The sequence below is a fragment of the Lissotriton vulgaris genome, chromosome 2_1, assembly GCF_964263255.1.
Source record: "Lissotriton vulgaris chromosome 2_1, aLisVul1.2, whole genome shotgun sequence".
In the NCBI taxonomy this organism is placed as follows: domain Eukaryota; kingdom Metazoa; phylum Chordata; class Amphibia; order Caudata; family Salamandridae; genus Lissotriton; species Lissotriton vulgaris.
Window position 1 is genome coordinate 63,939,247 of NC_141687.1, and position 24,829 is coordinate 63,964,075.

The 24,829-nt window shown below is 48.2% G+C and overlaps 2 protein-coding genes across 3 annotated transcripts in view; one reads left to right on the plus strand and one right to left on the minus strand.

Moving 5' to 3' along the window:
- Positions 1 to 561: 561 nt before the first annotated feature.
- On the minus strand, positions 562 to 22,929 carry LOC147729577 (uncharacterized). 2 transcript variants are annotated; one of them, XM_086954474.1, is made up of 3 exons: positions 3,272 to 3,402; positions 2,357 to 2,999; positions 562 to 2,132 (listed from the first exon to the last, which is right to left on the minus strand). In XM_086954474.1, the coding sequence occupies exon 3, from the start codon at positions 1,618 to 1,620 to the stop codon at positions 574 to 576; it is 1,047 nt and encodes a 348-aa protein (XP_086810600.1). In that variant the 5' UTR covers positions 1,621 to 2,132; positions 2,357 to 2,999; positions 3,272 to 3,402; the 3' UTR covers positions 562 to 573. The 2 variants fall into 2 exon arrangements, with proteins under 2 accessions (XP_086810600.1, XP_086810599.1); XM_086954473.1 differs by adding an exon at positions 22,846 to 22,929 and having other exon boundaries at positions 571 to 3,402.
- The window catches only part of LOC147729578 (G protein-coupled bile acid receptor 1-like), an 80,982-nt gene continuing 78,234 nt past the window's right edge, over positions 22,082 to 24,829 (plus strand). The window contains exon 1 of the mRNA XM_086954472.1: positions 22,082 to 22,321. The gene's annotated coding sequence lies outside the window, so the exon portion shown is untranslated. The remainder of the gene's footprint in view (positions 22,322 to 24,829) is intronic.

Here is a 24,829-nt window from a genome sequence, read left to right on the forward strand (position 1 = left end):
CATTTGAAAGTGGTGAGCCGCAAACTGATTTGCATACTGCACCGTAGCGAGCGAGCCCGAACCCCATAAGAGGGTTTGGGGGGGTTACCCCTCCCAAGAAAACTTTGAAAAAAGAGAAGAAAAATCGTGCATTTTCAAGCAAATTTGAGAAAGCAGGAAGGTTAATAAAGCAATTGTGAAAGTGCAGTTATTACATTAATAGATGGCATAACATAAGTAGCTGCTTATTCAGTATAACCACAGAGCTTCATACATTCCGTCCTATTACGCTCAGGTGCTGAATTCAGACTATAAGACTTTCATGAAAATCTCAGTTCTAAGAGTAGAAGAAGTTGAACAGCAGTTGGGAAACAGCCTTCAAAAAGCATTGGGAACCACGCCTTACCTTTACCACGTTTCCATTAGAACGCATGTGACTTTATCACACATGTCTTTCCACACAGATTATAGTGTTTAGGTGAAACAAAATGTACTTAATATGCCATTTGATCATTAAAATCTGTTTAATTCCCAAATAGGAACAAACATTAGAAAACTTTTAAAAACAGAGATATCAATGCATTTCTGAGTACCTCAATCAGTATTTTTTTTATTCAACAAACAAGTAGCAGCATTCACTTTTTGTAAATGAAATATGCACGTCTCTTTCAGTGTAGCGAACTTGTCAACTACTTTCATGTTGAAGTCCGGTATTTTTTGGACTAGCTTGCTCTCTACAGAGAGCATCGCCATAGCATTGAGTCTTTCCTCTAGCATGGTGTTCCTGAGAAATGTCTTAATGCGCTTTAAGGTTGAAAAACATCGTTCAGCTTCGGCTGTTGTCATTGGTGTGGTAATGACAATTTTTAGTAAACTCACTGTCTCTGTAAGTGACTTTTGCATATTCAGTTTATATATTAAAGTCAGCAAAGTCAAGGCACTTGTGGTCTTCCAGTACACAGGCATTCGGTACAGTACAGTCAATTCAGTTCTTAACTGCTCTTTTTTGAGCATAGGATATGCTTCCACAGCCTGATTCAGAGCACGCTCCGGGAAAGATTCATCATATTGTGCAAACGCTTGACTTTGCAATAATGTGGCACTCACCAAATGTTTAGTGAATGAAAAACGTTCTTGTGCCTGCACAATTACAATGTCACATATCTCCTTTCCAATTCGAACCATAGAGGTGATGTTTTGCCTGCGGTTTGCAAAAGCAGTATGCTCTGGCAGTTTGCTTTCTAAATTGTCAACCTCATCTCTCACTTTCCTTATGCTTTGTACAAATGTAGTGGTAGAGTCTTTCACAAAGACAGTATCTATGTCTTTTCGTTGTAACTGATCGTATAACACATCGACATCACGCATTATTTCATGAAATAAAAACAGTAAGAACTGAAACTCTTTGTCTTGTAGTGTTCTAAGAAAGCCATGGGCTTCATTCTGACTTGTGTGATCAAACTCTTCATTGGCTCCTACAGCGGCAAAACATTTCTCAAGGCCCTCCCTATTTTCAAAGATTAGGTTGGCTGTACGAATGTTAAAGTTCCAATGAGTTGAGGATCCCCTTGGAACGCTTTTGTCCACAATCTCATGAAGGGCTTCTGTTCTTTTGGGGGAACGTGAGAAGAATGCTGCCATGCCTCCTATATCCTGAAAGAAAACTCATGTCTCTCTGATCTTTGATACTGCCTGTTGCATAATAAGATTGAGTTGGTGGGCGTGACAGTGTACAAAATGAGCATTAGGGTACACATCTCGAATTAGTTTCTGTACTCCATTAAGGCTTCCACTCATTATGGATGCACCATCATAGCTTTGTGCGATACGTTTTTGTTTTTGAGGCAGGTCCGGAAAAATTAAGTTCAGTTGACACAGCATAGCTTCAGTAATGGTTGCTGCACTAGAGTCTCTTAAATGTGTGAAACCATAGAAACCATAGCACCTCTCCACAACGTTTCTGTCACTGTCAAGGTACCGAAACACTAACACGGACTGTGTTTTAGTGGCCACATCAGTGGTGTCATCAGCCTGAACCACAAAGTCTGTGTTTCGCTACTCTTGCACAATATGGCTTCTTATAATTTCGAGCATACACTCAAGGAGTTAATTTTGTATTGTTTTAGAGGTGCCCTTAAAGACTGTAGCACGTGCTAAATGTGTTTCCAAATGGACATGGCTTTTGTAGTTCGGACTGGACTGTTCCCATGGGGCACAGGGTCAGAGCTGATTTGCATATCGCCATTGTCTAACCCAGGGTGGTGTGGAGTGCAAAGAAACGATGGATTTGGGCCCAGATCTTTGGACTGGGGTGAGTGTGTGACATTGATCCACATTCGGTCCATCATCTGTTGTGTTTGCTTAAAGACTGTACCACATGCTAAATGTGTTTCCAAATCCTTGTCTATGGTTGCCATTAAATCCACTAGGCCTCGGAAGATCTCCGGTTTTGAGGAAGTTTCTGATTCGTCATGGCCTCGCAATGCCAGTTCGAAAGCACCACAGAAACGAATGCAATCAACGATCTTGGATAGAATTTGTCTGTTCCTATCAACGGCTTCATTGTGTTTTTGTATGGTTTTGCGATATGTATCATTTATCTGCTGCTCAATTGGTGTGTCTTCCCCCATCATTCCCAGTCTTGTCAGGTTTTCCATATGATTTCTTGTGAATGCATGCTTCTTTATTTTTTCAGATAAATGTTTCAAGTCAGTGATTCCTTGGCGTGTCCAAGAAAAGTCACCACCAAACAGCAAGCAGGGGAAGCAGAACAGAGAATTTCTTATAGGGCATCCTGTAAGCCAATCAGCTTTTGTGTACTAGGCATTTGAGAATGTACGTTTTGACATTTTTCCTCTGTCCTGGGAAGTTTTCTGTAGGTTTATTTCAGGCTGATGAGGTCCTAATTGCTTTAAATGTAGTTTTTGTTCCAGTGGCCATGACTGGAATGACCTTGCAATCAGCTCTTGTACTGTATTCATTATGGTGTTGCTGGCCTTACCAATACATATTAAAGAAACCTGTCAATAATCAAAGTACAACGTATAAGGTGCAGTGCAATAATATCAAATTTCAGTATAAATACATATATCTTGTGCAGTATCGTAATACATCTCCAACAGCTCCCCTTTCCACAAAACAACTGCTAAAAATACAGCCTTACTGCCTCCGGCCTCTCTGTGCCACAGTGGTTGCTGGAGGCGCTGAAACAGACACTGCTTGAGGGCCTTGAGAGTGACGACATACAGAGCCCTAACTCCCATGTAAAAAAATATAGCATCAGTTTCCTTACCTTTAACACTGGTGTTTGATGGGTCGTAAACAGCAAACAGAGCAGCAAAGGAGGTTGGGGTCCTCTTGTTGTTTGCCAAAAAAGTGCCCCAAAATGCGGTAAGGTTTCAGGTTGTTAGGCTTTACCAGGTGCTGAAAATGAAAAGATAACAATTTATTTTTGCAACACTAGGGTAATCCAACAAAGACTGTGAGGATAAAAACATAAAGCTCCAATTTTTTCCTTGCAGTTTGCATGCAGCTCTTAAAGGACAGTTAATAGCTTGCTGTTGTATGTTAGGATTTTAACTTTGAAACTGCAAGTAACAAAAGGATCTCTCTGACAAAAGCAGTGACTCACTGACCTATTTACATCATATGCATTTTGTGATCTGCATCAGGTACATGTTCTTTGCAGCAGGCACATTAACCTTCTGCGCTGCCGTCTGCTGCTATTTCACTACTGGGACCACAAACATAGTCTACCAGACTGCCAACGCACCTACATATATAGGCCAACAACTGATGTTTCTATTGTTTGTTTTATATAGCGAACTAGACCTGAGACATCGCGTATCTCTATCAGAGCGCTTTAAATGAGCACCAGTTTCGTTACATTACCAATAAAGCCTAAATAAACCTTAGAATAAAGCTAAAAATCCATGCCAGGGTATTTAGCCCCAACATTGTCAGGAACGTGAAAACCAGAAATCAGATAAAACCAGGCAAGACATTCAATGGCACAGGTATCAAAAGCACATGCTGGGGGCAAGAAAGAGGCAGATGAAAGAGGAAAGTGAACCTCTAAGTCCAAGCATTTATTTAACATTGCTCAGCAGTCTGTCACCAGAGTCAAAGGAAGCAAATATTTTATGTTTGCAGCTGAAAAAAGCTCCAAAACCTGCCAACTTCCTCTTAAAGTAGAATTGCAAACTTAAAAATAGATCTGCTGCAGAGTGCGTACTGCCACTGGTTCGGGCACATAAAACCTGCGCAGCTGCAGACACTAGCAACATCTTCTGAATCTGAACCAAAATGTTAGGTTGGTTGGACACTCTGACAGTGACTCTCACACTACTACTCAATCATCATTACAATCTTGTCTTCGGTTGTATGCAGCACCACTGTGGCCTTACCTGGTGTGGTTGTGGTACTAATAACTACTAGTAGTAGTGTACCGCAGGGCACTTGGTGTGTGCGTGACGGTGACGATACAGCAACACAGTAGTCAGACACAGTCACTGTGACAGCACAGGATTGGAAAAAGTCGTATCGCCAACGGTGATGAGGCGCTTCAATCAAGCAGCGGGAGTAGTCACGATCTGACTGCTGTCTGTCTGCGCACGAGGCGAGTCCCAGGCTAAGCTACACAGATATAGAGGCGAAGAAGCGATCAACCGACGTTACAGCCCTGCGCATGTCCCAAATGGCCAATCACTGCATGACTTCACATGAAGTCACACAGTGATTGGCCATTATGCAGTGTGGCTGAGCAGTGTGCCAGTGCCACCACCACCCACGCGGGGCATCCAATAATGGATTTGCCTGCCCTGCTGCGCGGTGGACCGGCCAATCCTGGCGCTGCATGCAGCGCCAGGATTGGCTAGGGGGGCACACTGACTGCTCGCCCAGTCGCCCTTGTAACGCCGGGGGCTGCGGCCCGGTTAAACCAGCACCCCCCTGGTCGCGCTCTATTGGGAAACTTTATTATGCGCATGCTCGGGCTAGTTTCAGCCCCAAGCTTCACTTGCGCACTAGTCTGCACTGCACTGGTACTGTCTAGACTGCTGCTGCAGCTGAGTGAGTGTGTGGACTGTCACTCAAGCTGCAGCAGTCCAGCCCCCCTGCTCGCAGCGCACCCAGCGCACGCCGGATAAGTCGGGTGCTGTCCGGATGCAGCAGCAAACAATATTTTCATTTTCCAGTGTGCAATATTTTTGCCGCGACTTTGGGTGCATGTGGCTAGTGGGGCTACGCCCCTACGCCCCAATGGACGCACCGCGGCTGCAGTGATCCCATTTTTATAAATAATAGCAATGCCACCTCCAGTCTTAACAGGTCTGTCTACCCTTACCATTTTATATCCATCTGGAATTCCCAGGTTAATTGCAGGGACCGAATGGGGTTTCAACCAAGTCTCTGTCAGGAAGCAGAGCTCAGGCTGAACAGTGGAGATAAGATGCCAAATTTCTGTGTAATGTTTGGGTAAAGATCGAGTGTTACATAGCAAGTTCTTCCACCTGTTCAGCAAGTGTGTATCTTCTGTGTGAGACACTACCGGTTGACTTTCGTAGGAGGCCTGAAACTGACAGTGCCGACACGAGATCGGACCTTCCAGGCAAGGCCAGGTATCAGGTGCACAGCCTTGCAAAGGTGCTGTCTGTAGGCTTAGTAATTTCTGAAAAGAGTAACTAACGCGACAGTCTACTTTATTGTCCCTAGCATACTGGACAGAGTCCATGGCCCCTGGCCCCGTCCGGTCGTGGACGGACGCAGACGGGCTTCTCTTTGGCTTCTCTTCGGCGCGTCTTCGGCGCTCCCCCTGTGCGCGAACGCTGCGCGCTCGTAGATACACGAGGGCTAAATAGCCCTTGACTTCCTGCGACAAGAGCGCTAATCGCTCCAGTGGTAGGGCGGAAGTACCTGGCTCTCCCTGACCCGCCCTCTGTGCAACGGTACTAGCTACCGCGTCGGACCTGGGCGGCAGGAGCAGACACCGAGCCCAGGCTTCCCTATCAAATATTAGGTAAGTGCCAGGCCCCCCTTAAATGTTACCGTATTGCACAGATAGAAGAATAAAATACAATTCGTTTTCACACAAAATACACTTTGTACGTTTCACATTTTAAAATGTAGCATTAGCGAGTGGAGCTCTAAAAATCTACCTGTGGCGATAAGCAGATCGGGAGGGACACTACCACCGTCCTCCCTACCACAGCGCACCCGCAGGTACACTCTGCCTACAGAGCCCTTGACTTCCGGCGACTAGAGCGCTAACCGCTCCAGTGGTAGGGCAGAAGTACCTGGCTCTCCCTGACCCGCCCTCCGCGCAACAGTACTGGCTACCGCGTCGGACCGGGGCAGGCAGGAGTAGACACCGAAACCAGGCTTCCCTATCAAATATTAGGTAAGTGCCAGACTCCCCTTAAATGCTCCCCTATGGCACAGATAGAAGATTGAAATACAATCAGTTTTCACACAAAATACACTTTGTAAATTTCACGTTTTAAAATGTAGCATTAGCGAGTGGAGCTCTAAAAATCTACCTGTGGCGAGAAGCGGATCGGGAGAGACGCTGCCACCGTCCTCCCTACCGCTATCCAACACTTTCCCTACTGTTGCACTCTCTGGAGTGGGAATAGTAATTTTTACCCCTACGCTATCCAACGCTTTCCCTGCTGTTGCACTCACTGGAGTGGGAATATTAATTTTTACCCCTACACTATCCAACGTTTTCCCTACTGTTGCACTCACTGAAGTGGGAATAGTAATTTTAACCCCTACGCTATCTAATGCTTTTCCTACTGCTGCACTCACTGGAGTGGGAATAGTAATTTTTACTCCTACACTATCCAACGCTTTCCCTACTGCTGCACTCACTGGAGTGGGAATAGTAATTTTTACCCCTACGCTATCCAAAGCTTTCCCTACTGTTGCACTCACTGGAGTGGTAATAGTAAATGTTACCCTCCCACTATCCAACGCTTTCCCTACTGTTGCACTCACTGAAGTGGGAATAGTAATTTTTACCCGTACGCTATCTAACGCTTTCCCTACTGTTGCACTCTCTGGAGTGGGAATAGTAATTTTTACCCCAACGCTATCCGAAGCTTTCCCTACTGTTGCACTCACTGGAGTGGGAATAGTAATTTTTACCCCTACGCTATCCAACGCTTTCCCTACTGTTGCACTCACTGAAGTGGGAATAGTAATTTTAACCCCTACGCTATCCAACGCTTTTCCTACTGCTGCACTCACTGGAGTGGGAATAGTCTTTTTACCCCTACGCTATCCAACGCTTTCCCTACTGTTACACTTACTGGAGTGGGAATAGTAATTTTTACCCCTACACTATCCAACGCTTTCCCTACTGCTGCACTCACTGGAGTGGGAATAGTAATTTTTACCCCTACGCTATCCAAAGCTTTCCCTACTGTTGCACTCACTGGAGTGGGAATAGTAAATGTTACCCTCCCACTATCCAACGCTTTCCCTACTGCTGCACTCTCTGGAGTGGGAATAGTAATTTTTACCCCTACGCTATCCAACGCTTTCCCTACTGTTGCACTCACTGGAGTGGGAATAGTAATTTTTACCCCTACGCTATCTAACGCTTTCCCTACTGTTGCACTCACTGGAGTGGGAATAGTAATTTTTACCCCTACGCTATCCAAAGCTTTCCCTACTGTTGCACTCACTGGAGTGGGAATAGTAAATTTTACCCTCCCGCTATCCTACAGTAAGAATATTGTATATTTTTCATTAATATTATGTTAATATTTATATATGTTTCAAAAAATAAAATTGTATGATTTTTTATAACTTACATTAATTATTTAATAATTTTAAGGTTATTTAAGTATTTTTAAGAATATTTTTGTTAATTATTTTTATTTTTTCATTAATTTTAAATTATTATTAAGACATTTAAAAAAAATAGATATTTTGACTATGTTTTTTTAAACGATAATTTTGATTCGATATTTTTGTACTTACCTGTTTGTAGATAGGAATTCGATATTTTTGTATTCGATATTTTATCCTCGATATTTTTGTAATTCTATATTAGTGTAATCGATATTATGTCAGTGATCCGCAGGAGAGCTGAGCACCGCTGGATGTGAATAGAGTGGGGCTCAAGAGTGAGAGAAGGGGAGAGGCAGGGGCGAAGTGGAGGGGGCCGAGGATGGAACACGAGATAAGAGCGTGGACGGAGAGAACGAGACGCAGAAAGGGTGACGGGGCGACGTGCCGCGAAGAGAGAAGATAAGAGAATGTAAGATAGAGAGAGAGAGAGAGAGAGGGTGAGGAGAGAAGCTGGGTCACTGCTGAGAGGGGAGGGCAGGCACGAAGGAAAAGGAAAAGCAAGTGAAAAATAGGAGAGAGGTTGAGGGAAAGAGTGACCCAAGCAAGGGAGAGGAGACAGCTGGGTGGAAGAGAAATGTGTGAGGTGAAGGACAGTAGGAGGAAGGGAGGAAAGAGGGGAGAGAACATGGGAGGGAGTGACACAGAGGGATAGGGGGGCAGAGGGAGGGAGTGACACAGAAGGAGGGGGTGACACAGAGGGAGGGAGTGACACCGAGGGAGGAAGTAACACCGAGGGAGGGAGTGACATGGAGGGAGCGACACAGAGGGAGGGAGTGACACAGAAGGAGGGAGTGACACAGAGGGAGGGGGTGACACAGAGGGGAAGCGACATAGAATGAGGGGTGACACAAAGGGAGGGAGTGGCACAGAAGGAGGGGGTGACACCGATGGAGGGAGTGATACAGAAGGAGGGAGTGACACAGAGGGAGGGAGTGACACAGAAGGAGGGAGTGACACAGAGGGAGGGAGTGACACAGAAGGAGGGGGTGACACAGAGGGAGGGGGTGTCACCGAGGGAGGGAGTAACACAGAGGGAGGGAGGGACACAGAGGGAGGGGGTGACACAGAAGGAGGGGGTGACACAGAGGGGTGGAGTGACACAGAAGGAGGGGGTGACACAGAGGGAGGGGGTGACACAGAATGAGGAGGTGACACCAAGGGAGGGGGTGACACAGAGGGAGGTAGTGACACAGAAGGAGGAGGTGACACCAAGGGAGGGAGTTACACAGAGGGAGGGAGTGACACAGAAGGAGGGGGTGACACCGAGGGAGGGAGTGACACAGAAGGAGGGGTGACACAAAGGGAGGGAGTGACACAGAAGGAGTGGGTGACACAGAACGAGGGGGTGACACAAAGGGAGGGAGTGACACAAAAGGAGGGGGTGACACAAACGGAGGGAGTGACACAGAAGGAGGGGGTGACACAAAGGGAGGGAGTGACACAGAAGGAGGGGGTGACACAGAGTGAGGGGGTGACACAGAGGGAGGGAGTGACACAGAAGTATGGGGTGACACAAAGGGAGGGAGTGACACAGAAGGAGGGGGTATCACAAAGGGAGGGGTCGACACAGAAGGAGGGGGTGACACAAAAGGGGGGAGTGACACAGAAGGAGGGAGTGACACAGAGGGAGGGGGTGACACAAAGGGAGGGAGAAACACAGAAGGAGGGGGAGACACAAAGGGAGGGAGTGACACAGAAGGAGGGGGTGACACAGGGTGAGGGGTTGACACAAAGGGAGGGAGGGACACAGAGGGAGGGGGTGACACAGAGGGAGGGAGTGACACAGAAGGAGGGGTTGACACAAAGGGAGGGAGTGACACAGAAGGAGGGGGTGACACAGAGGGAGGGAGAGACACAGAAGGAGGGGGTGACACCGGGTAAGGGAGTGACACAAAGGTAGGGAGTGACAAAGAAGGAGGGGTGACACAGAGGGAGGGAGTGACACAGAAGGAGGGAGTGACACAAAGGGAGGGAGTGACACAAAAGGAGGGGGTGACACAAAGGGAGGGAGTGACACAGAAGAGGGAGTGACACAGAGGGAGGGAGTGACACAGATGGAGGGGGTGACACAGATGGGGGTGATGACACATAGGGAGGGAGTGACACAGATGGAGAGGGTGACACAGAGGGAGGGGGTGACACAAAGGGAGGGAGTGACGGGAGGTCAGAGGAAGATGGCGGCGGGCTGACGTCGGCCGGGAGGTAGCTCCGTCCTGGCCTGGAAAAGTGGTCGGCAATAATATGCACCTTTGAAGATACAACACCCGATATACAACATAAAGCATAAAGCGGTGAGCATATGCGGGCATTTATGATTATGCACGGAAATCCCCGCTAACCTTTGCTTTGTGCCTTTTCTCCTTTTTTCCTTGTTGCTCTGTTTCGGCTTCGGGAGCGGAGCGGGATAGCTGGTTATGCGGCACTAAGACCTGGGGATCTTCGCACGATGTTTGTAGACGCTGAGTTTCGTGTCAGACTCCGCGACTCAGCTGTTCGAGGAGAGGCTGGTTTGGTGAGTCAGTCCGGAGTCTGGAGAAGGATCGCATCAGCGGCAGCTAGAGTCTACCCCAGAGGACGCAGTTTTACGGCGGTGAGAGGGTGCTTTTCAGTCAGTTCGGGGTTAGGGACGGAATGTAGTCCCTTGAATCCCGTGGGTAGCGCCGTGAGATATCGATATCGAGTTAAAGGATTAAAGGGCTATAAAGATACAAATCCAACTTGGTGCCCTCTTAGGGATAGAACATTGTTTGTTGCTGGCACCGTGAGGAGCGTGAGGAACGTGCTTATAAGCCCAAAGGGGATGGACATAGTGGAGGTCGCCAAAGTTAAGAAATCTGCGGTTTTCACAGGGGCTTTAAAAGAAAGTGTGCTAAATAAGGAGGACAGTAATCCCGAGCCTATTGATCCGCTTAAAGTATCAGAAGAAGTAACGGTTGCTCCCCGTGTCCCTAAGAACAGATATCTCCTTCGCTCTCTGCACCAGAGAGATATACCTACTGAAACTGCATCTACATCTCTAGGTCAAGCTCCTGCATCAGAAAGAAATAAAATAGAAATTGTTCGAAAACAAAAGAAAGCTCAAGCTGTGCCAAAGTCAACACCCTCAGTGAAGGCGTATTTTCGAACAATGGAGAAAACTGTCACCGATTTGGGCACAAAACAGGCGACATCGCAGTCGGGCTTACAGTCGGGCTTACAGGCAGATATCATTTCTGTCTCAATTTCCGATTTTACACCCATTTCTCAACCCAGCATCAGCATGGATGTAAGTACTAGCTCTAATACTAGAGATAGCTCCTCCGTGGGGTCCCAGAATAGATATGGTCCATTGTTATTAGACCCTGAGACTGTTTTGGAGGGGTCTCCTGCTGATACTATATTGGATACTATATTGGAAAAAGCTACCCAAGTAGTTGGTGAAAGCAGGGATCAAGCGAGCCAACAGCTCCATAGAGAGGAAGAGAGAGGTGGAGGGGCAGACGGAAATCTGGAGAGCTTTTTCAGAGCTATGCATGAAGATCTTTTGGCGAAATTGATGCCTAAGTTCGAAATATCTGAAGGAAATCAGAGAGAAATAGCCGAGAAATGTACTAATCTTGAAAATAAACTTGATGACATATGTACTAGAACAGAAGTACTTGAGGTTGAAGTGGCAGTCCTGAATAAAGCGTCAGAGTCACACTCGAAAATAATAGCTGACTTGAAAGCTCAGAATAAGACTTTGCAGCAGGACATGGAGCGTCTTGAAATCCATGCAAGACGTAATAACCTGAAATTCCTTAAAATTCCAGAAGGAGCGGAGAATGGGGACGTAAAGACCTTAGTCTGTCGATTGTTGAGAGAAGGAGTTTTGAAGGATAGACCGGATATTAATTTAGAGAGCGAAATACAGCGTGCACACCGGGATCCTTTTAGACAGCATTCGGGTCGGAGCGCCCCCCGAAAGATACTTGTCAACTTTCTCTCGTACTCAGTTAAAGAACTGATTCTAGGTAGGGCTCTCACTGACTCTTCTCTTCAAATTGACTCTACTAAGTACCTAATTCGCTCCGACGTGGGTAGAGTGACAGCACAGAGGCAGTGGGAGTTGGGGACCCGGATGCAGGAAATCAGAGAGTTGGGGGCACAGGTCATGATGAAGTTCCCTGCTGCTTTACGAGTTGTATGGAAGAATAAAACTTACAACTTTACCTCCCCTCTAGAAGTGGATAGTTTCATCATTTCTTTGAAAGAAGCTCAACACATGGAATAAGTATCAGGACAAGGATAAGGATAAGGTCACAGAACTTGGGTTAGATGAAGGGCCAAACATATAATTCCTATTTTGCTTACTATATTTCTAGATCATTGATGATAAAAAATAAAAAATAAAAAAAGTAAGAGTGAAAAGGGAAGGAAAGAAGAAAGGGAAAAAAAAAGAGGATTAAAAATTTAAAAAAATGCTCATATATAACCTATAAACAACAAAAAAAAACAACAAAAAATATATATATATATATATATTTTCATCACGTATGATTAGTGTTAGTGTTGGTTTAGGTGCACTATATATATATATTTTTTTTGGGAGGCCACAATCCAGGTTAGGGGTAGAGCTGTCGTATGGCGATACAATCGCCAAGGCTGAAATGGGAAGGTTCCTCATGGGGGGTGGGGGGAGGTGGTGGGAGGTGGATGGATAAAAAGAAAAATCATTTTCCTCATATACTTGTATTGGATGAAACTGACTTGTTAAGCAGAGTGAAATGGAGGCAAAAGACTCTTTCCTTGGTCATTACAAAATTGGATGATGGAGAATAAGACAAAGATAATTAGCTGGAATGTCAATGGATTAAGGGAAAATAGGAAATTTAATAGGATTTGTGAATTTTTGAACAAGTCTGGAGCTAACATTATATTCCTAGAAGAAACCCACCTAGAGCAGCAGGAATAGAAGGCAGCTTTTAAAAATCAAAAGTGGGTTCAGGATCTTCTCTGCTCTGAACAGACTGGTAGTACCAAAGGTGTGGCCTTGATTATTAGATCCAACAGTGGGATAAGTGTGGAAAAACATCAAACCGATTATACGGGTAGATGGTTAACAGCATCCTTATTTATAAAAAACACACGGGTGACATGTGCTATATACTATGGACCGAATCAGGACTCTCCAGAAGCACTGGTTAATCTAAAAACTAGTTTTCAAAATTAAATGCTCCTATTATATTAGGGGGCGATTTTAATTTAGTATTTGATCCTAAATTGGATCGTACGTCCAGAGCTATATCTGCCACATCATATAAATCTAAAAGAGAGCTCAGAAACATGATGAGGGATTTTAACTTACTAGACATCTGGAGAGTAAAGAATCCAAATAATAGAGACTATTCGTTCTATAGCCATAGACACAGACACCACTCACGTATAGACTTTTTCCTTATTGATCAAGGGTTACTTCCAAAGACTGTGTCTACCACCTACATTCCTGCTATCTTATCTGACCATTCTATGGTAGAATTAACAGTGGTATTCTCTCAATGTGTCCAGGTAAGACGTTGGACCCTAGATAGGTCCCTCCTATTACAGGAAGGTTTAGAAAATGACCTACTAAAGCGTATAGAGGAGTATTTTGAAATCAATAACACCACTGCGTCAGAACAAACTGTATGGGAAGCATTTAAGTCTTACTTAAGGGGAGTACTTTCTACCATAATGATACAGAGAAATATAAGTAGGAAGAAGATAGAGGAAGACTCGCTGTATAAAATCAAACAAAAGGAGCAAGAGCTTCAAAGAGCCGCACTAGAGCAACAAATTAACTTGCCTTCCATTCAGAAGGAGCTAGAGGACTTAAAAGTCAAATACCAGGCAAATCTTGATAAGACTATCAAAGAGAGGTGGGATGCTAGTAGACTGCAGAACTTTTCCTATGGCGAAAAATGTGGTCGTATTCTGGCTTGGAAGGCCAGGTCCGATCGAACTAGAAACCAGATAACCAGGCTAAAGATACAGAGCTCTGGCGAAATAACATTTAACAATGATGAGCTATTGGAAGAAGTTAAGCTATATATGCAGAACCTATATACAGGTACAGACAATAAAACTTCCAATGAAGAAGCAGCTCTCTGGCTGGAGGAGCTCAACCTCCCATACTTAACTAACGAGGATAGTTTGATGCTAGGCTCTTTGATTAAAGAGGGGGAGGTCCACGATCAGCTCAAAAGAATGGCCAGGGGAAAATCAGCTGGCCCAGATGGGCTTCCAGTTGAAGTCTACCAAATGGGGGCTGCCATAATAGTTCCAATTCTTACATCTCTATTTAATAAGATACATTTCGAGGGACAGCCTATCCCACCGACCTGGCTGGAAGCCACAGTAACGTTAGTTCCTAAGCCTAATAAGGACCCGCTGACAGTTGAGTCATATAGGCCAATCTCTCTGCTAAATATAGATTATAAGATCTTTGCTGGGGTTTTGGCGGCGAGATTGGCCTAAGTAATTAAGTCCTTAATACATGAGGATCAGAGGGGCTTTATGCCAGGCAGGCAGTTAAATGAACTGACATATCAAGCCATTGCTGCAATAGATTATGCTTCAGAGCAAAAAAAACCCTTGACTATTGTGGCAATTGATGCCGCTAAGGCCTTTGACCAGGTCCACTGGTTATATTTATGGGAGGCTCTATCTAAGTTTGGCATTCCAGCTAATTTTATAGCATCCATAAAAGCGCTATATCACAGTCTTAAGGCCAAGTTCCTTGTAAATAATCTGCTAACAGATTGGGTTCATATAACACGGGGTACCAGACAGGGATGCCCCCTGTCTCCTTTATTGTTTAATCTTTATATAGAGCCTTTGGTAAACCAGTTAAGATCTGATACTATGATTAAACCCTTCCAGATTAATGAGTTAGACCTGAGATTCGCACTATATGCTGATGACCTCCTAATGTATACATCTAATCCTGAGATATCCATCCACCGCCTATTTCGTCATGCTGAAAGTTTTGGGGTGATCTCAGGATATAGAATCAATAAAGAAAAAACGGAGGTCATGCAATGGAACTATGTGGATAAACTTCCGGAATCAAAACCCCGGATGAGATACCTTGGAATTCACTTAGTTCAGAACATCGTAGAAACATCCAAGGTGAACATGGACAGAGTTTACAAGGAAATCTGCGGGACTTTACAACGTTGGTCTGGCCTACCACTAAATATTTTTGGAAGGGTTAATTTAATTAAGATGGTTATTTTGCCAAAGGTTACTTTCCTATTTAATTCATTACCCTTATCATTCGATCCTAAAGATATCGCCAAACTACAGGGAAGAATCGGATCCTTTATCTGGAATTGTAAATCGCCCAGAATTTCCTTAAAAAAATTGCGACGGAAATTGAAAGCTGGAGGACTAGCTATGCCAGATATTTTGTATTATTGTCATTCTTTTCACTTTAAAAACTTTAGGTGTATGGCAGACAAAGCCGATACATCCTCTTTAGGACGGCTATTTCAGGCGCTACTACATGGTATCCCTTTAGGGCAAGAATTCTTTTTGTTCAAATTTGGAGATCCAAGATTCTACAAGAAGGTTAGATTAAAGGTGCTAGGAACTGCCCTGAGAAACTGGGTGTTTGTGAGAAAGAAACTGGGTATTCCCTATCACACCCCCCAGGCCCCTATATGGGATTCACCTGGGACGCCAGAATGTCTCAGAGACCAATTATCAATTCCTCTTAAAACAGCCGGTTTTATGCAATGGCAGGATTTTATGGATAATTCCCAGCTATTGGGGTGGGACTCACTCTCCAGGTTGACAAATGGAACTCTCACCAGATTCAAATTCTACCAGTTATCAAGTTGGTGGTCTACCATTCCATGGGAGTTCACAACCAACCCAAAATTTGAATTTGTGATGAGAAAGGGTAGATGGAAAAAGGAGATCTCCTTTTGGTATGAGGCCTTAAATGAGAAGGATGAAATCTCTGAGAATGAACTTAACAAACTCTGGGGGGAGATAGACGACCTGCAATGTGATAACTTGCTAGCATTATGGGGAGACTCTTTTAAATTGTTAAATATAGTGGTGAAATCTGCCCCCTTAAAGCGCAATCATCTGTTCACCTTAAATAGAGTCTATATAACTCCAAAAAAAATGGTTAAAATTACAAAGCTGGAATATAGCTGTCCACGTTGTAAGGCCCCTGCAGCAGATGATATACACATGTTCGCAGAATGTCCAAGTTTGTTACCCTTTTGGACTAAAATTGGAGAGTTCATATCTGACGTACTCGGCATAAATTTTGAGATCTCTTCTAGGATATTTTTTTTTGGGTTAGGGGCAGAATACCAGCTTCAGGATTTGATGACTAAATTCATCTTTTATATAATTATTCTATCAAGGCGTGAAATTTGTAAGGCCTGGAAGTCAGAGAATGCCCCTACATTCACGGAATGCCTGAAATATATTATTTATGTGAGTGAGTCCGATATGGCTTGTGATAGTTCTAGTCAAGATAAGATCTGGGCGGCCCTTGTGGCTTGGCCGAACCGATGACAGTGTTCCTATGATTTCACCTGGGCACTGTTGGTGCTTGTTCTCCTGCCGAAGAAAGGGTCTTCAAGGTCGAAATGGTATGGAGCGGACATAGCAAACAGCCAAGTCTAGAGCGGGGTTTTCGCCCTCCCTCCCTACTAAGGATATAATCCTCTAAGTTTCGTGAATCGCAATGTAGGGAGGAGGAGATGCCCTAACTAGAACACCCAATCTGGTATATGAGGAATACAAAAAAAACAAGCATTTACAATGCAATGGTTTTGCCTTTGTTAAAGTTAGAGCAATTAGCATTGCTCTTGACATTATTTTTATTTATGTTTTTTTTAACATAAATAAATGGCATTGTCATTTACAATGCCACTAGCTTTATCTCTCGCAAATGACACACACAAACACACACAGAGCCACCCCACACACACCCCCACACAGAGCCCCCCACACACAGCCACACAGAGCCCCCCACACACACAGCCACACAGAGCCCCCCACACACACAGCCACACAGAGCCCCCCACACACACAGCCACACAGAGCCGCCCACACACACGACTGAAAGTGTGGGAAAGAAAATCAACTTTGAAAAGGTTGGATTTAAAATCGCATTACCAAAATACAGAGTTTGAAGACATCAAATGCATTGTGTTCATTGCGTTTATGCGTGTGAAACCCTGCGTGTGTGCCGACTTATTCATGAAAGGTACTGCGCCTTCTCCGAGACGGTGTACGTTTCCATTCACAACGCCATTCATTCGGGACTCTGCTAAAATGATCAGTTAAATCACTCTCTTCACCCGCCAAGAGCTTTGTTTACCGGTGTGAAGAGTGGCGTTATTTCAATATGTGCCACCTACAGCATGATAGTGTGTAGTTGTGCAGATGACACGTCAAATCCCTGCAGCTGTGGCGTTCTATGGAGGTGAGGATACTGGGCAGTATAGAATGAGACGCAGATTCCGACCAAGCTCACACCGTGAAAGAGCATTATTCTACTCAACCCGATTTGGGGAACTTTCATCCAAAAGTCACCGTCCTCTCGGCACCCGTCTGTTTGTATGTCGCGCGAGCCCCTCTCCTCTCATCAGAGCCTTCGGTACAAAAACACTTTTTATCAGGGGCGGTCTGTTAGACCTCTCTATCCAATACCACCCCACCACCCGGACTTAAAAGTGAAAAAAGTGGCTTTAACTCCAGCTGTCCCACTCACTCCTGAATAAAAAAAAATGCCTGGCAGGTGCGTCTGTATTCTCTCACTCGAAATAAAAAGCAAAGGTCTGAGGGTCGTCTCAGAGCAAGTAACTGGGAAACCTCCCCTTCACCCTACATCACTGCTCAGGGAGGGGCCCGTCCTGCAGTCGGCATTCAACCCCCTGCGGCCACCCCCCGCCTCCCTCTGTCACCGGTTCCGGCTGTTGTACAGGGGTCCCGTCCTGCCCTCGCGTTAAATGTCGCGAGAAGAAAGAAATAAAAGGCATCTGCCAGTGATCGCGCGGCGTTCAGGGCAGCGGGAACTCGAGGCATTCTGGCTGCGCAGGGGGGAAAGGGAGCAACCCATGCCCTCTGCCGTGCGTGGGTTTAGATGACGAAGGTGTGTATTATAGTGACAGTGTTCAATAGGAAAATGAACAAATAAATATCGCTCTAAAAAAACGCATCCAAGTTCCACGAGTGAGCAGCCTATAAATCTGCCGGTGTGCAACAAGTGAGATAAATAAGCCAGCTGTAGTGCCCTTTCCACGTACAGTCGCCCCGCAATTCCCCTACTCCCCAATACAGAAAGTGCCTGCTCTGACGTCATATTGTAAGAAGACGACAAGGGAATCCTCACCCCAAAATTCTGCGCACCCACAACGTAGCTATTCCAGCAGCGACTATCCGAGAGACTAATGCTCACCCAGCCGAAGGTGGCCGGAAGCACCCACAGCACTCGGACACGAACCTCCTGCCCCAGAACACATGAACCCAGAGACTCACAGCCGTGCCCCCCTCCTCGCCCCCGCACTACACCTAGCCACCGAGTACATACACCCAGGGATACCCTGAGGAGGCAAGAAATCTCCGGTGCCTCAGACTTGTCTGTTGTGGGACAACACACCCACACTCAGAGCACCCACCCATGCTGGCCGGTGAACACCCCGCAGACTCCCACCGTCGCGGCACAATCCGCATTCGCCTTCCGTCTCCTGATTTAACCTTCACCTGTCAGTTAAAGTCCGAGGACTCAGGCGCGTGTGGCGGTTGCTTACTTCCGTGGAGTGTGTATCTGCTCTGCCGCAACCTTGGGACGTGTCGCGGCCCTTGTCACCGGCTGGACTCTCATCCGGGCGGGCCCCCGGCGACCCGTCGAGAGCTGCCGGTCGGTGGCTCCAAGTACGGGACCCTGACACGTGCTGCGCAAGAAGCAGTAGTTCCACGGGAGCTGTCTGTGGTGCTGCAAACTGTGACACTGCGTGAGCAGAGGAGCTCGAAACTACGGGCAGACACGGGCCTGACCTGCTAACACGTGTACATTACGGGAAGTGTGTGTGTGAACGCAGATAGTACCACGGACAAGCCTAATCTGTGAAATGTCAGAACCCAACCGAGTACGCGTTTCTACAACTACACCGTGCATGCCACGCCGGACCAAGCAAATAATCCCTGTGTCCGGAATCACCAAACTGCCAAGGTTTGGAAAAAAATATTAAACAGGAACCGCTTTGTGTGTGGTATATTATTTTACAAGTCGTATCCGATGAGAAAAGGCCCCAATCCCAGCTACAACAATGTTCTATTTAAGCAGCCATTTTAAGCAAACCTGGCCTTGACCCGAGGGCGCTCCTTCCGGGTCACTGATTACCGGGCTCCCGCTTTCAAGCCAACATCTGCGCGGGCTGGTGCGCACAGTAGATGTCTTGTTAGACGGTGACGTTTTCCGTGGTGAGCACAGTGGTGAGAGACCGAGTGCCCTCCCTGGCACCAAGGCACTGCTTAATGCTGGTGACTCACTGTGAGGGGGGCCCTCAAGTAAAGGCCTCTCTCGCGCCGCTCCCCTCCAGGGTGCACCTATCTAAGATGGCTGTATCCGAGGGACTGCCCCGCGCCCCACTTCCGGGCCTGCGGTGGGGACAGAGAGCGGGCGGCCGGTGCTCTGCGTGGCTGGGCGGGGGAAGGGGCGGGAACGGGGACGGGAGCAAGCAGCGACAGGCTGGGCAGCCCAGACAGAGCGGCAGGTTGGAGAGGCACTTCTCCGGTCTCCCCGCGGGCGCCGCCATAGTGCTTGCCGTCTTCCTCTCCTTCTTCCCCGGGCTGCGGGGGGCGGGCACTTCCGGCCGGCCGCGCTAGGATTGGCCGGCCGGCCAGTCACGGGGCAATGCAATCGGGGAGGAGGAGACTGGAGGCCGGCGACGGAGGAGAAGAGACGCAGTAGTGCCGGCAATGCCGGACCAGACACGGGGGCGTTCCCGGCGTCCCGTGACGTCGGCAAAAGCCAAAGAATGTCGGGAACGCCCCCGTGTCTGGTCCGGCATTGACGGACAGGCCCCTCGTCCAATGGCAAGGCTCCGTTTCCGGAGCCAGCCAATCAAGGACGAGGGCCGAACAAAAGCCACACTACAGTTCTCAACAGGATTTCGCCTGCGCGGAAAAGCTGCGCAGAGCGCAGCTTCCGCTAGGCAAAACCTAAAAAGGGAGGGAGTGACACAGAAGGAGGGGGTGACACAAAGGGGGGGGAGTGACACAGAAGGAGGGGGTGACACAGAGGGAGGGGGTGACGCAGAGGGAGGGGGTGACACAGAGGGAGGGAGTGACACAGAAGTAGGGGGTGACACAAAGGGAGGGAGTGACACAGAAGGAGGGGGTGACACCAAGGGAGGGAGTGACACAGAAGGAGGGGGTGACACCGAGGGAGGGAGTGACACAAAGGGAGGGAGTGACAAAGAAGGAGGGGGTGACACAGAGGGAGGGAGTGACACAGATGGAGGGAGTGACACAAGGGGAGGGAGTGACACATAGGGAGGGAGTGACACAGAGGGAGGGAGTAACACAGAGGGAGGGAGTGACACAGAAGAAGGGAGTGACACAAAGGGAGGTAGTGACACAAAAGGAGGGGGTGACACAAAGGGAGGGAGTGACACAGAAGGAGGGGGTGACACAGAGGGAGGGAGTGACACAGGGGGAGGGAGTGACACATAGGGAGGGAGTGACACAGAAGGAGGGGTGACACAAAGGGAGGGAGTGGCACAGAAGGAGGGGTGACACAAAGGGATGGAGTGACACAGATGGAGGGGGTGACACAGAGGGAGGGGTGACACAGAAGGAGGGGTGACACAGAGGGAGGGAGTGACACAGAGGGAGGGAGTGACACAGAAGGAGGGGGTGACACAGAGGGAGGGAGTGACACAGAAGGAGGGAGTGACACAAGGGGTGGGAGTGACACAAAAAGAGGGGGTGACACAAAGGGAGGGAGTGACACAGAAGGAGGGAGTGACACAGAGGGAGGGTGTGACACAGAGGGAGGGGGTGACACAGAAGGAGGGGTGACACAAAGGGAGGGAGTGACACAGAAGGAGGGAGTGACACAGAGGGAGGGAGGGACACAGAGTGAGTGACACAAAGGGAGGGATTGACACAGAAGGAGGGAGTGACACAGAGGGAGGGGGTGACACAGAGGGGGGAGTGACACAGAAGGAGGGGATGACACAGAGGGAGGGAGTGACACAGAAGGAGGGGGTGACACAGAGGGAGGGAGTGACACAGGGGGAGGGAGTGACACAGAGGGAGGGAGTGACACAGAAGGTGGGATGACACAAAGGGAAGGGGTGACACAGAAGGAGGGGTGACACAGAGGGAGGGGGTGACACAGAGGGAGGGAGTGACACAGAAGGAGGGGGTGACACAAAGGGAGGGATTGACACAGAAGGAGGGAGTGACACAGAGGGAGGGAGTGACACCATGGGAGGGAGTGACACAAAAGGAGGGGGTGACACAAAGGGAGGGAGTGACATAGAAGGAGGGGGTGACACATAGGGAGGGGGCGACACAGAGGGAGGGGTTGACACAGAGGGAGGGGTGACACAGAGGGAGGGAGTGACACAGAAGGAGGGGTTGACACAGAGGGATGGGTGACACAGAGGGAGGGAGTGACACAGAGGGAGGGAGTGATACATAGGGAGGGGGTGACACAAAGGGAGGGAGTGACACAAAAGGAGGGGGAGACACAAAGGGAGGGAGTGACATAGAAGGAGGGAGTGACACAGACGGAGGGGGTGACAGAGAAGGAGGGAGTGACACAGCAGGAGGGGGACACAGAGGGAGGGAGTGACAAAGAAGGAGGGGGTGATACAGAGGGAGGGAGTGACACAGAGGGAGGGATTTACACAGAGGGAGAGAGTGATACAGAGGGAGGGGGTGACACAAAGGGAGGGAGTGACACAAAAGGAGGGGTGACACAAAGGGAGGGAGTGACATAGAAGGAGGGAGTGACACAGACGGAGGGGGTGACAGAGAAGGAGGGAGTGACACAGCAGGAGGGGACACAGAGGGAGGGGCAGAGACGAACTGATAAGGAGAGCGTAGGGCTGGGGGAGAAGAAGAAGCGCGGCGCCAAGGAGGGAGCGCGAGAGATGAACCGAGAGGGCGCGGGGCCGCGATGGGAGGGAAGTAAACAGAGGGGGGGGGGGGGGAAGCGTGTGATGGAAGGGGAACAGGATGGAGGGAGAGAGGACCTCAGAGCGCGGACGCTGCCAGTTCCCTGTCGCCCCGTCTCCTGCTCTGACCCTATAGATGCCACACCCTGAAGAGTTAATGACCTTTTAACCCCCGGAGCCGGACGCAGGGCACCTCCGAGAAAGCGAGTAGCTGGCAGGGTGATCTGGGCACCGCTGGCAGCCGAACAAGCAGGAGAGCGCACGGGCAGGAACGGCTCAGCCCCGACTCTACACAGGACGATGAAGAGCGCAGCAGCCCGGCACAGGTGAGTGCCAGAGTAATCATAGCTCCTCACCCCCCGCGACCCGTCCTTCACCCACACAGCGCCTAGAACCGCCCGCCTCTGCTGAGACCGTGCTCTGAACAACTGCCCGAATTCATTGTCGGGTTCGCGGACCCATTTACTCACTGGTTTGGATACCCTCTACTCTACCTTGCCAATACTCACTCCTCCGGGTTACTATCTCAGTCACATATTCACTCGTTCGCTCACTCCCTTCTCTCGCACTCACGCATCCTGAGTAAGAAGCACGCACCAACACAGCCTCAATGAGGGACTCCCCCCTTGCTACGCAGTGTCACTCACATGCTGTGACCCCCCCCCACACACGACCTCACTCACAGCCCCATTCACTCCCTCAGCCAGTACAAAGACAAAGCCCATCCTTCCTGACTCCCTCCTCAAACTGACGACCTAACTCTCGAGTTTTGACTGAGTGACTGCCCAGGGTTTACAGCAGTGAGCAGGGATCGTAGATTTGGGGGCGAAGGCCCCTTCCTCGCACTCACCTCAGCGTGACTGTCCGCACGTTCAGGATTCAGTCTGGAATTTGGCATTTCTAGCTCAGAGGACATATGTTTCCACCTTTAGACAACCCCCTTCGCCTGCCCATGAAATATGAGGGGTTCGCTCCTCCCGCCCCCCCCCCCCCTCCCCCCCCCCTCCTCTCAACAATGAGCCCCTGTCTCAGCCCGGTTCTTGTTTCCGAGACTGGAAGCTGCATGTACAATGTTTGTGAGTGTTGGTGTTCCGACGCCGTGGGTGTTTACGAGATCCGTGCACCGCTGTCCGCTGAGAGATACTCACAGCCTCCCCCCCCCCCCCCCCCCATTTCCTCTCCTCGCGCTAACATGCGGTGAAGTGTGCTAAGGGGGTATTCTTTCTGTTTCCATAAGTGCACTGACGTCTCGACGAGTCTGCGTCTCGACGAGTGCTTTTAAGTAAAGGATTATCCAAGCCCTTGTAATGTTACAAAAACTTTGGGGCATATGTACAAGCCCCTATCGCCACTACAACGTCACTATTACTGTAGTTTTTGTGGCGAAAGGGGCTGGCCCTTATGTAAAAGGTAGCGTTAAGCCACTTCATGTGTTTTAACGCTGCCTTGTAAATAAGGCCTCCTTTCACCCAATGGTTAGCCTGAATAGGGTGGGCAGTGGGTGTTATGGTGGGCGTTTCACCGCAACACCCATTAATTTTGATGCTGCTCCCTATTTACAAGGGTGGCCTAATAGGAGGCAGCGCCAAAATTAAGACCAGGTAAATCCTGGTCTTAAGTTGGCGAAAGAAGGAGAAATGCATTATTTCTCCTTGTTTTTGGGTTTTCCATGTGTGCTGCCTTGTGCAGCAGGCATGGAAAAAGCAAAACGCCATTGGTTGTTTATGTACAGGAAGGTTTCCCTTCCTGTACATAAACAAACCTTTAAAAAAATGCAATTTTGTCACTTTCATGTTTGCTGGATGAAGCAGCACACATGAAAGTGACAGAATGGAATTTCAGAATTGTTTATGTGCAGGAAGGGGCACCTTCCTGCACACAGACAATCCTCCCCTTAACTCAGACACCCTTGCACTATGGAGAAAGGGTGTCTGCGTTGGCGCTAAGTTGCTAAACTTAGCGCAATCACAGGGGGAAACGCAAGGCTGCACCACATCCTTGTAACTATGGTGCAGCCTTGTGTTTCAGAAGTGTTGACCCCTCTATGGGGCAGATTTACAACAAAGTAACGCAGCACGGTGCAGCAAGTCATTTTGCTGCACTATGCTGCGTTAGTTTGGCAGCACAGGGAGGCGACATATTTACAAGAATATGTCGCATCGCTGTCCTTCCCCTGCGCTGGCCGCAGGCACCCTTGCACCGTGGTGCAAGAATGCCTGCGTCGTGGGGAGATTGTTTTTGTGACGGAAGGGGCCCCTTCCTGCACAAAAACAATCACAAGAGGCTTTTTCCTCTTTCAATGCGTGCTGTAGAAAGCACCACGCATCGAAAGAGGAACAAACGAGGAGAAATGAAAACATTTCTCCTCGCTGCGCCTCGCTACGCCACCTCTAGGGTGGCGAAGCATTAACACGCATCTCCAGCTTTACGATTTCTCGTAAATCTGGAGATGTGCCTCGTTCTATGGGTGTTGCCTGGGAACACCCACAGCAACACCCATGGAACGCCCCTTCCACGCACAGTGCTGCGTGTGAAGGGGCCATATTTACAAGGAGAGGAAAAGTCACGCAGGGTGACTTTTCTTCTCCTTGTAAATATGGAGGAGCCCCCTGCGCCACCAGTACGTCACGAAAAGTGACATAGTGGTGGCACAGGGGGCTTGTAAATCTGCCCCTATATGTTTATTTCAGCCTGTTCTCCTGCCCTATGCCGTCTCCTGTCATTCATATTTTCTTCTGCCTATAAAAGCGAGAGGCAGTGAGGTCACCCAACCTTAGCGATTGGCTCCCTTCACTGTGAGTGATGGCTTACTGCCCTTTCACAAGGAGCACATC

Bases quoted from the DNA above. Each gene is read 5' to 3' on its own strand.
- LOC147729577 (XM_086954474.1), bottom strand. From the start codon at position 1,620: ATGGCAGCATTCTTCTCACGTTCCCCCAAAAGAACAGAAGCCCTTCAT.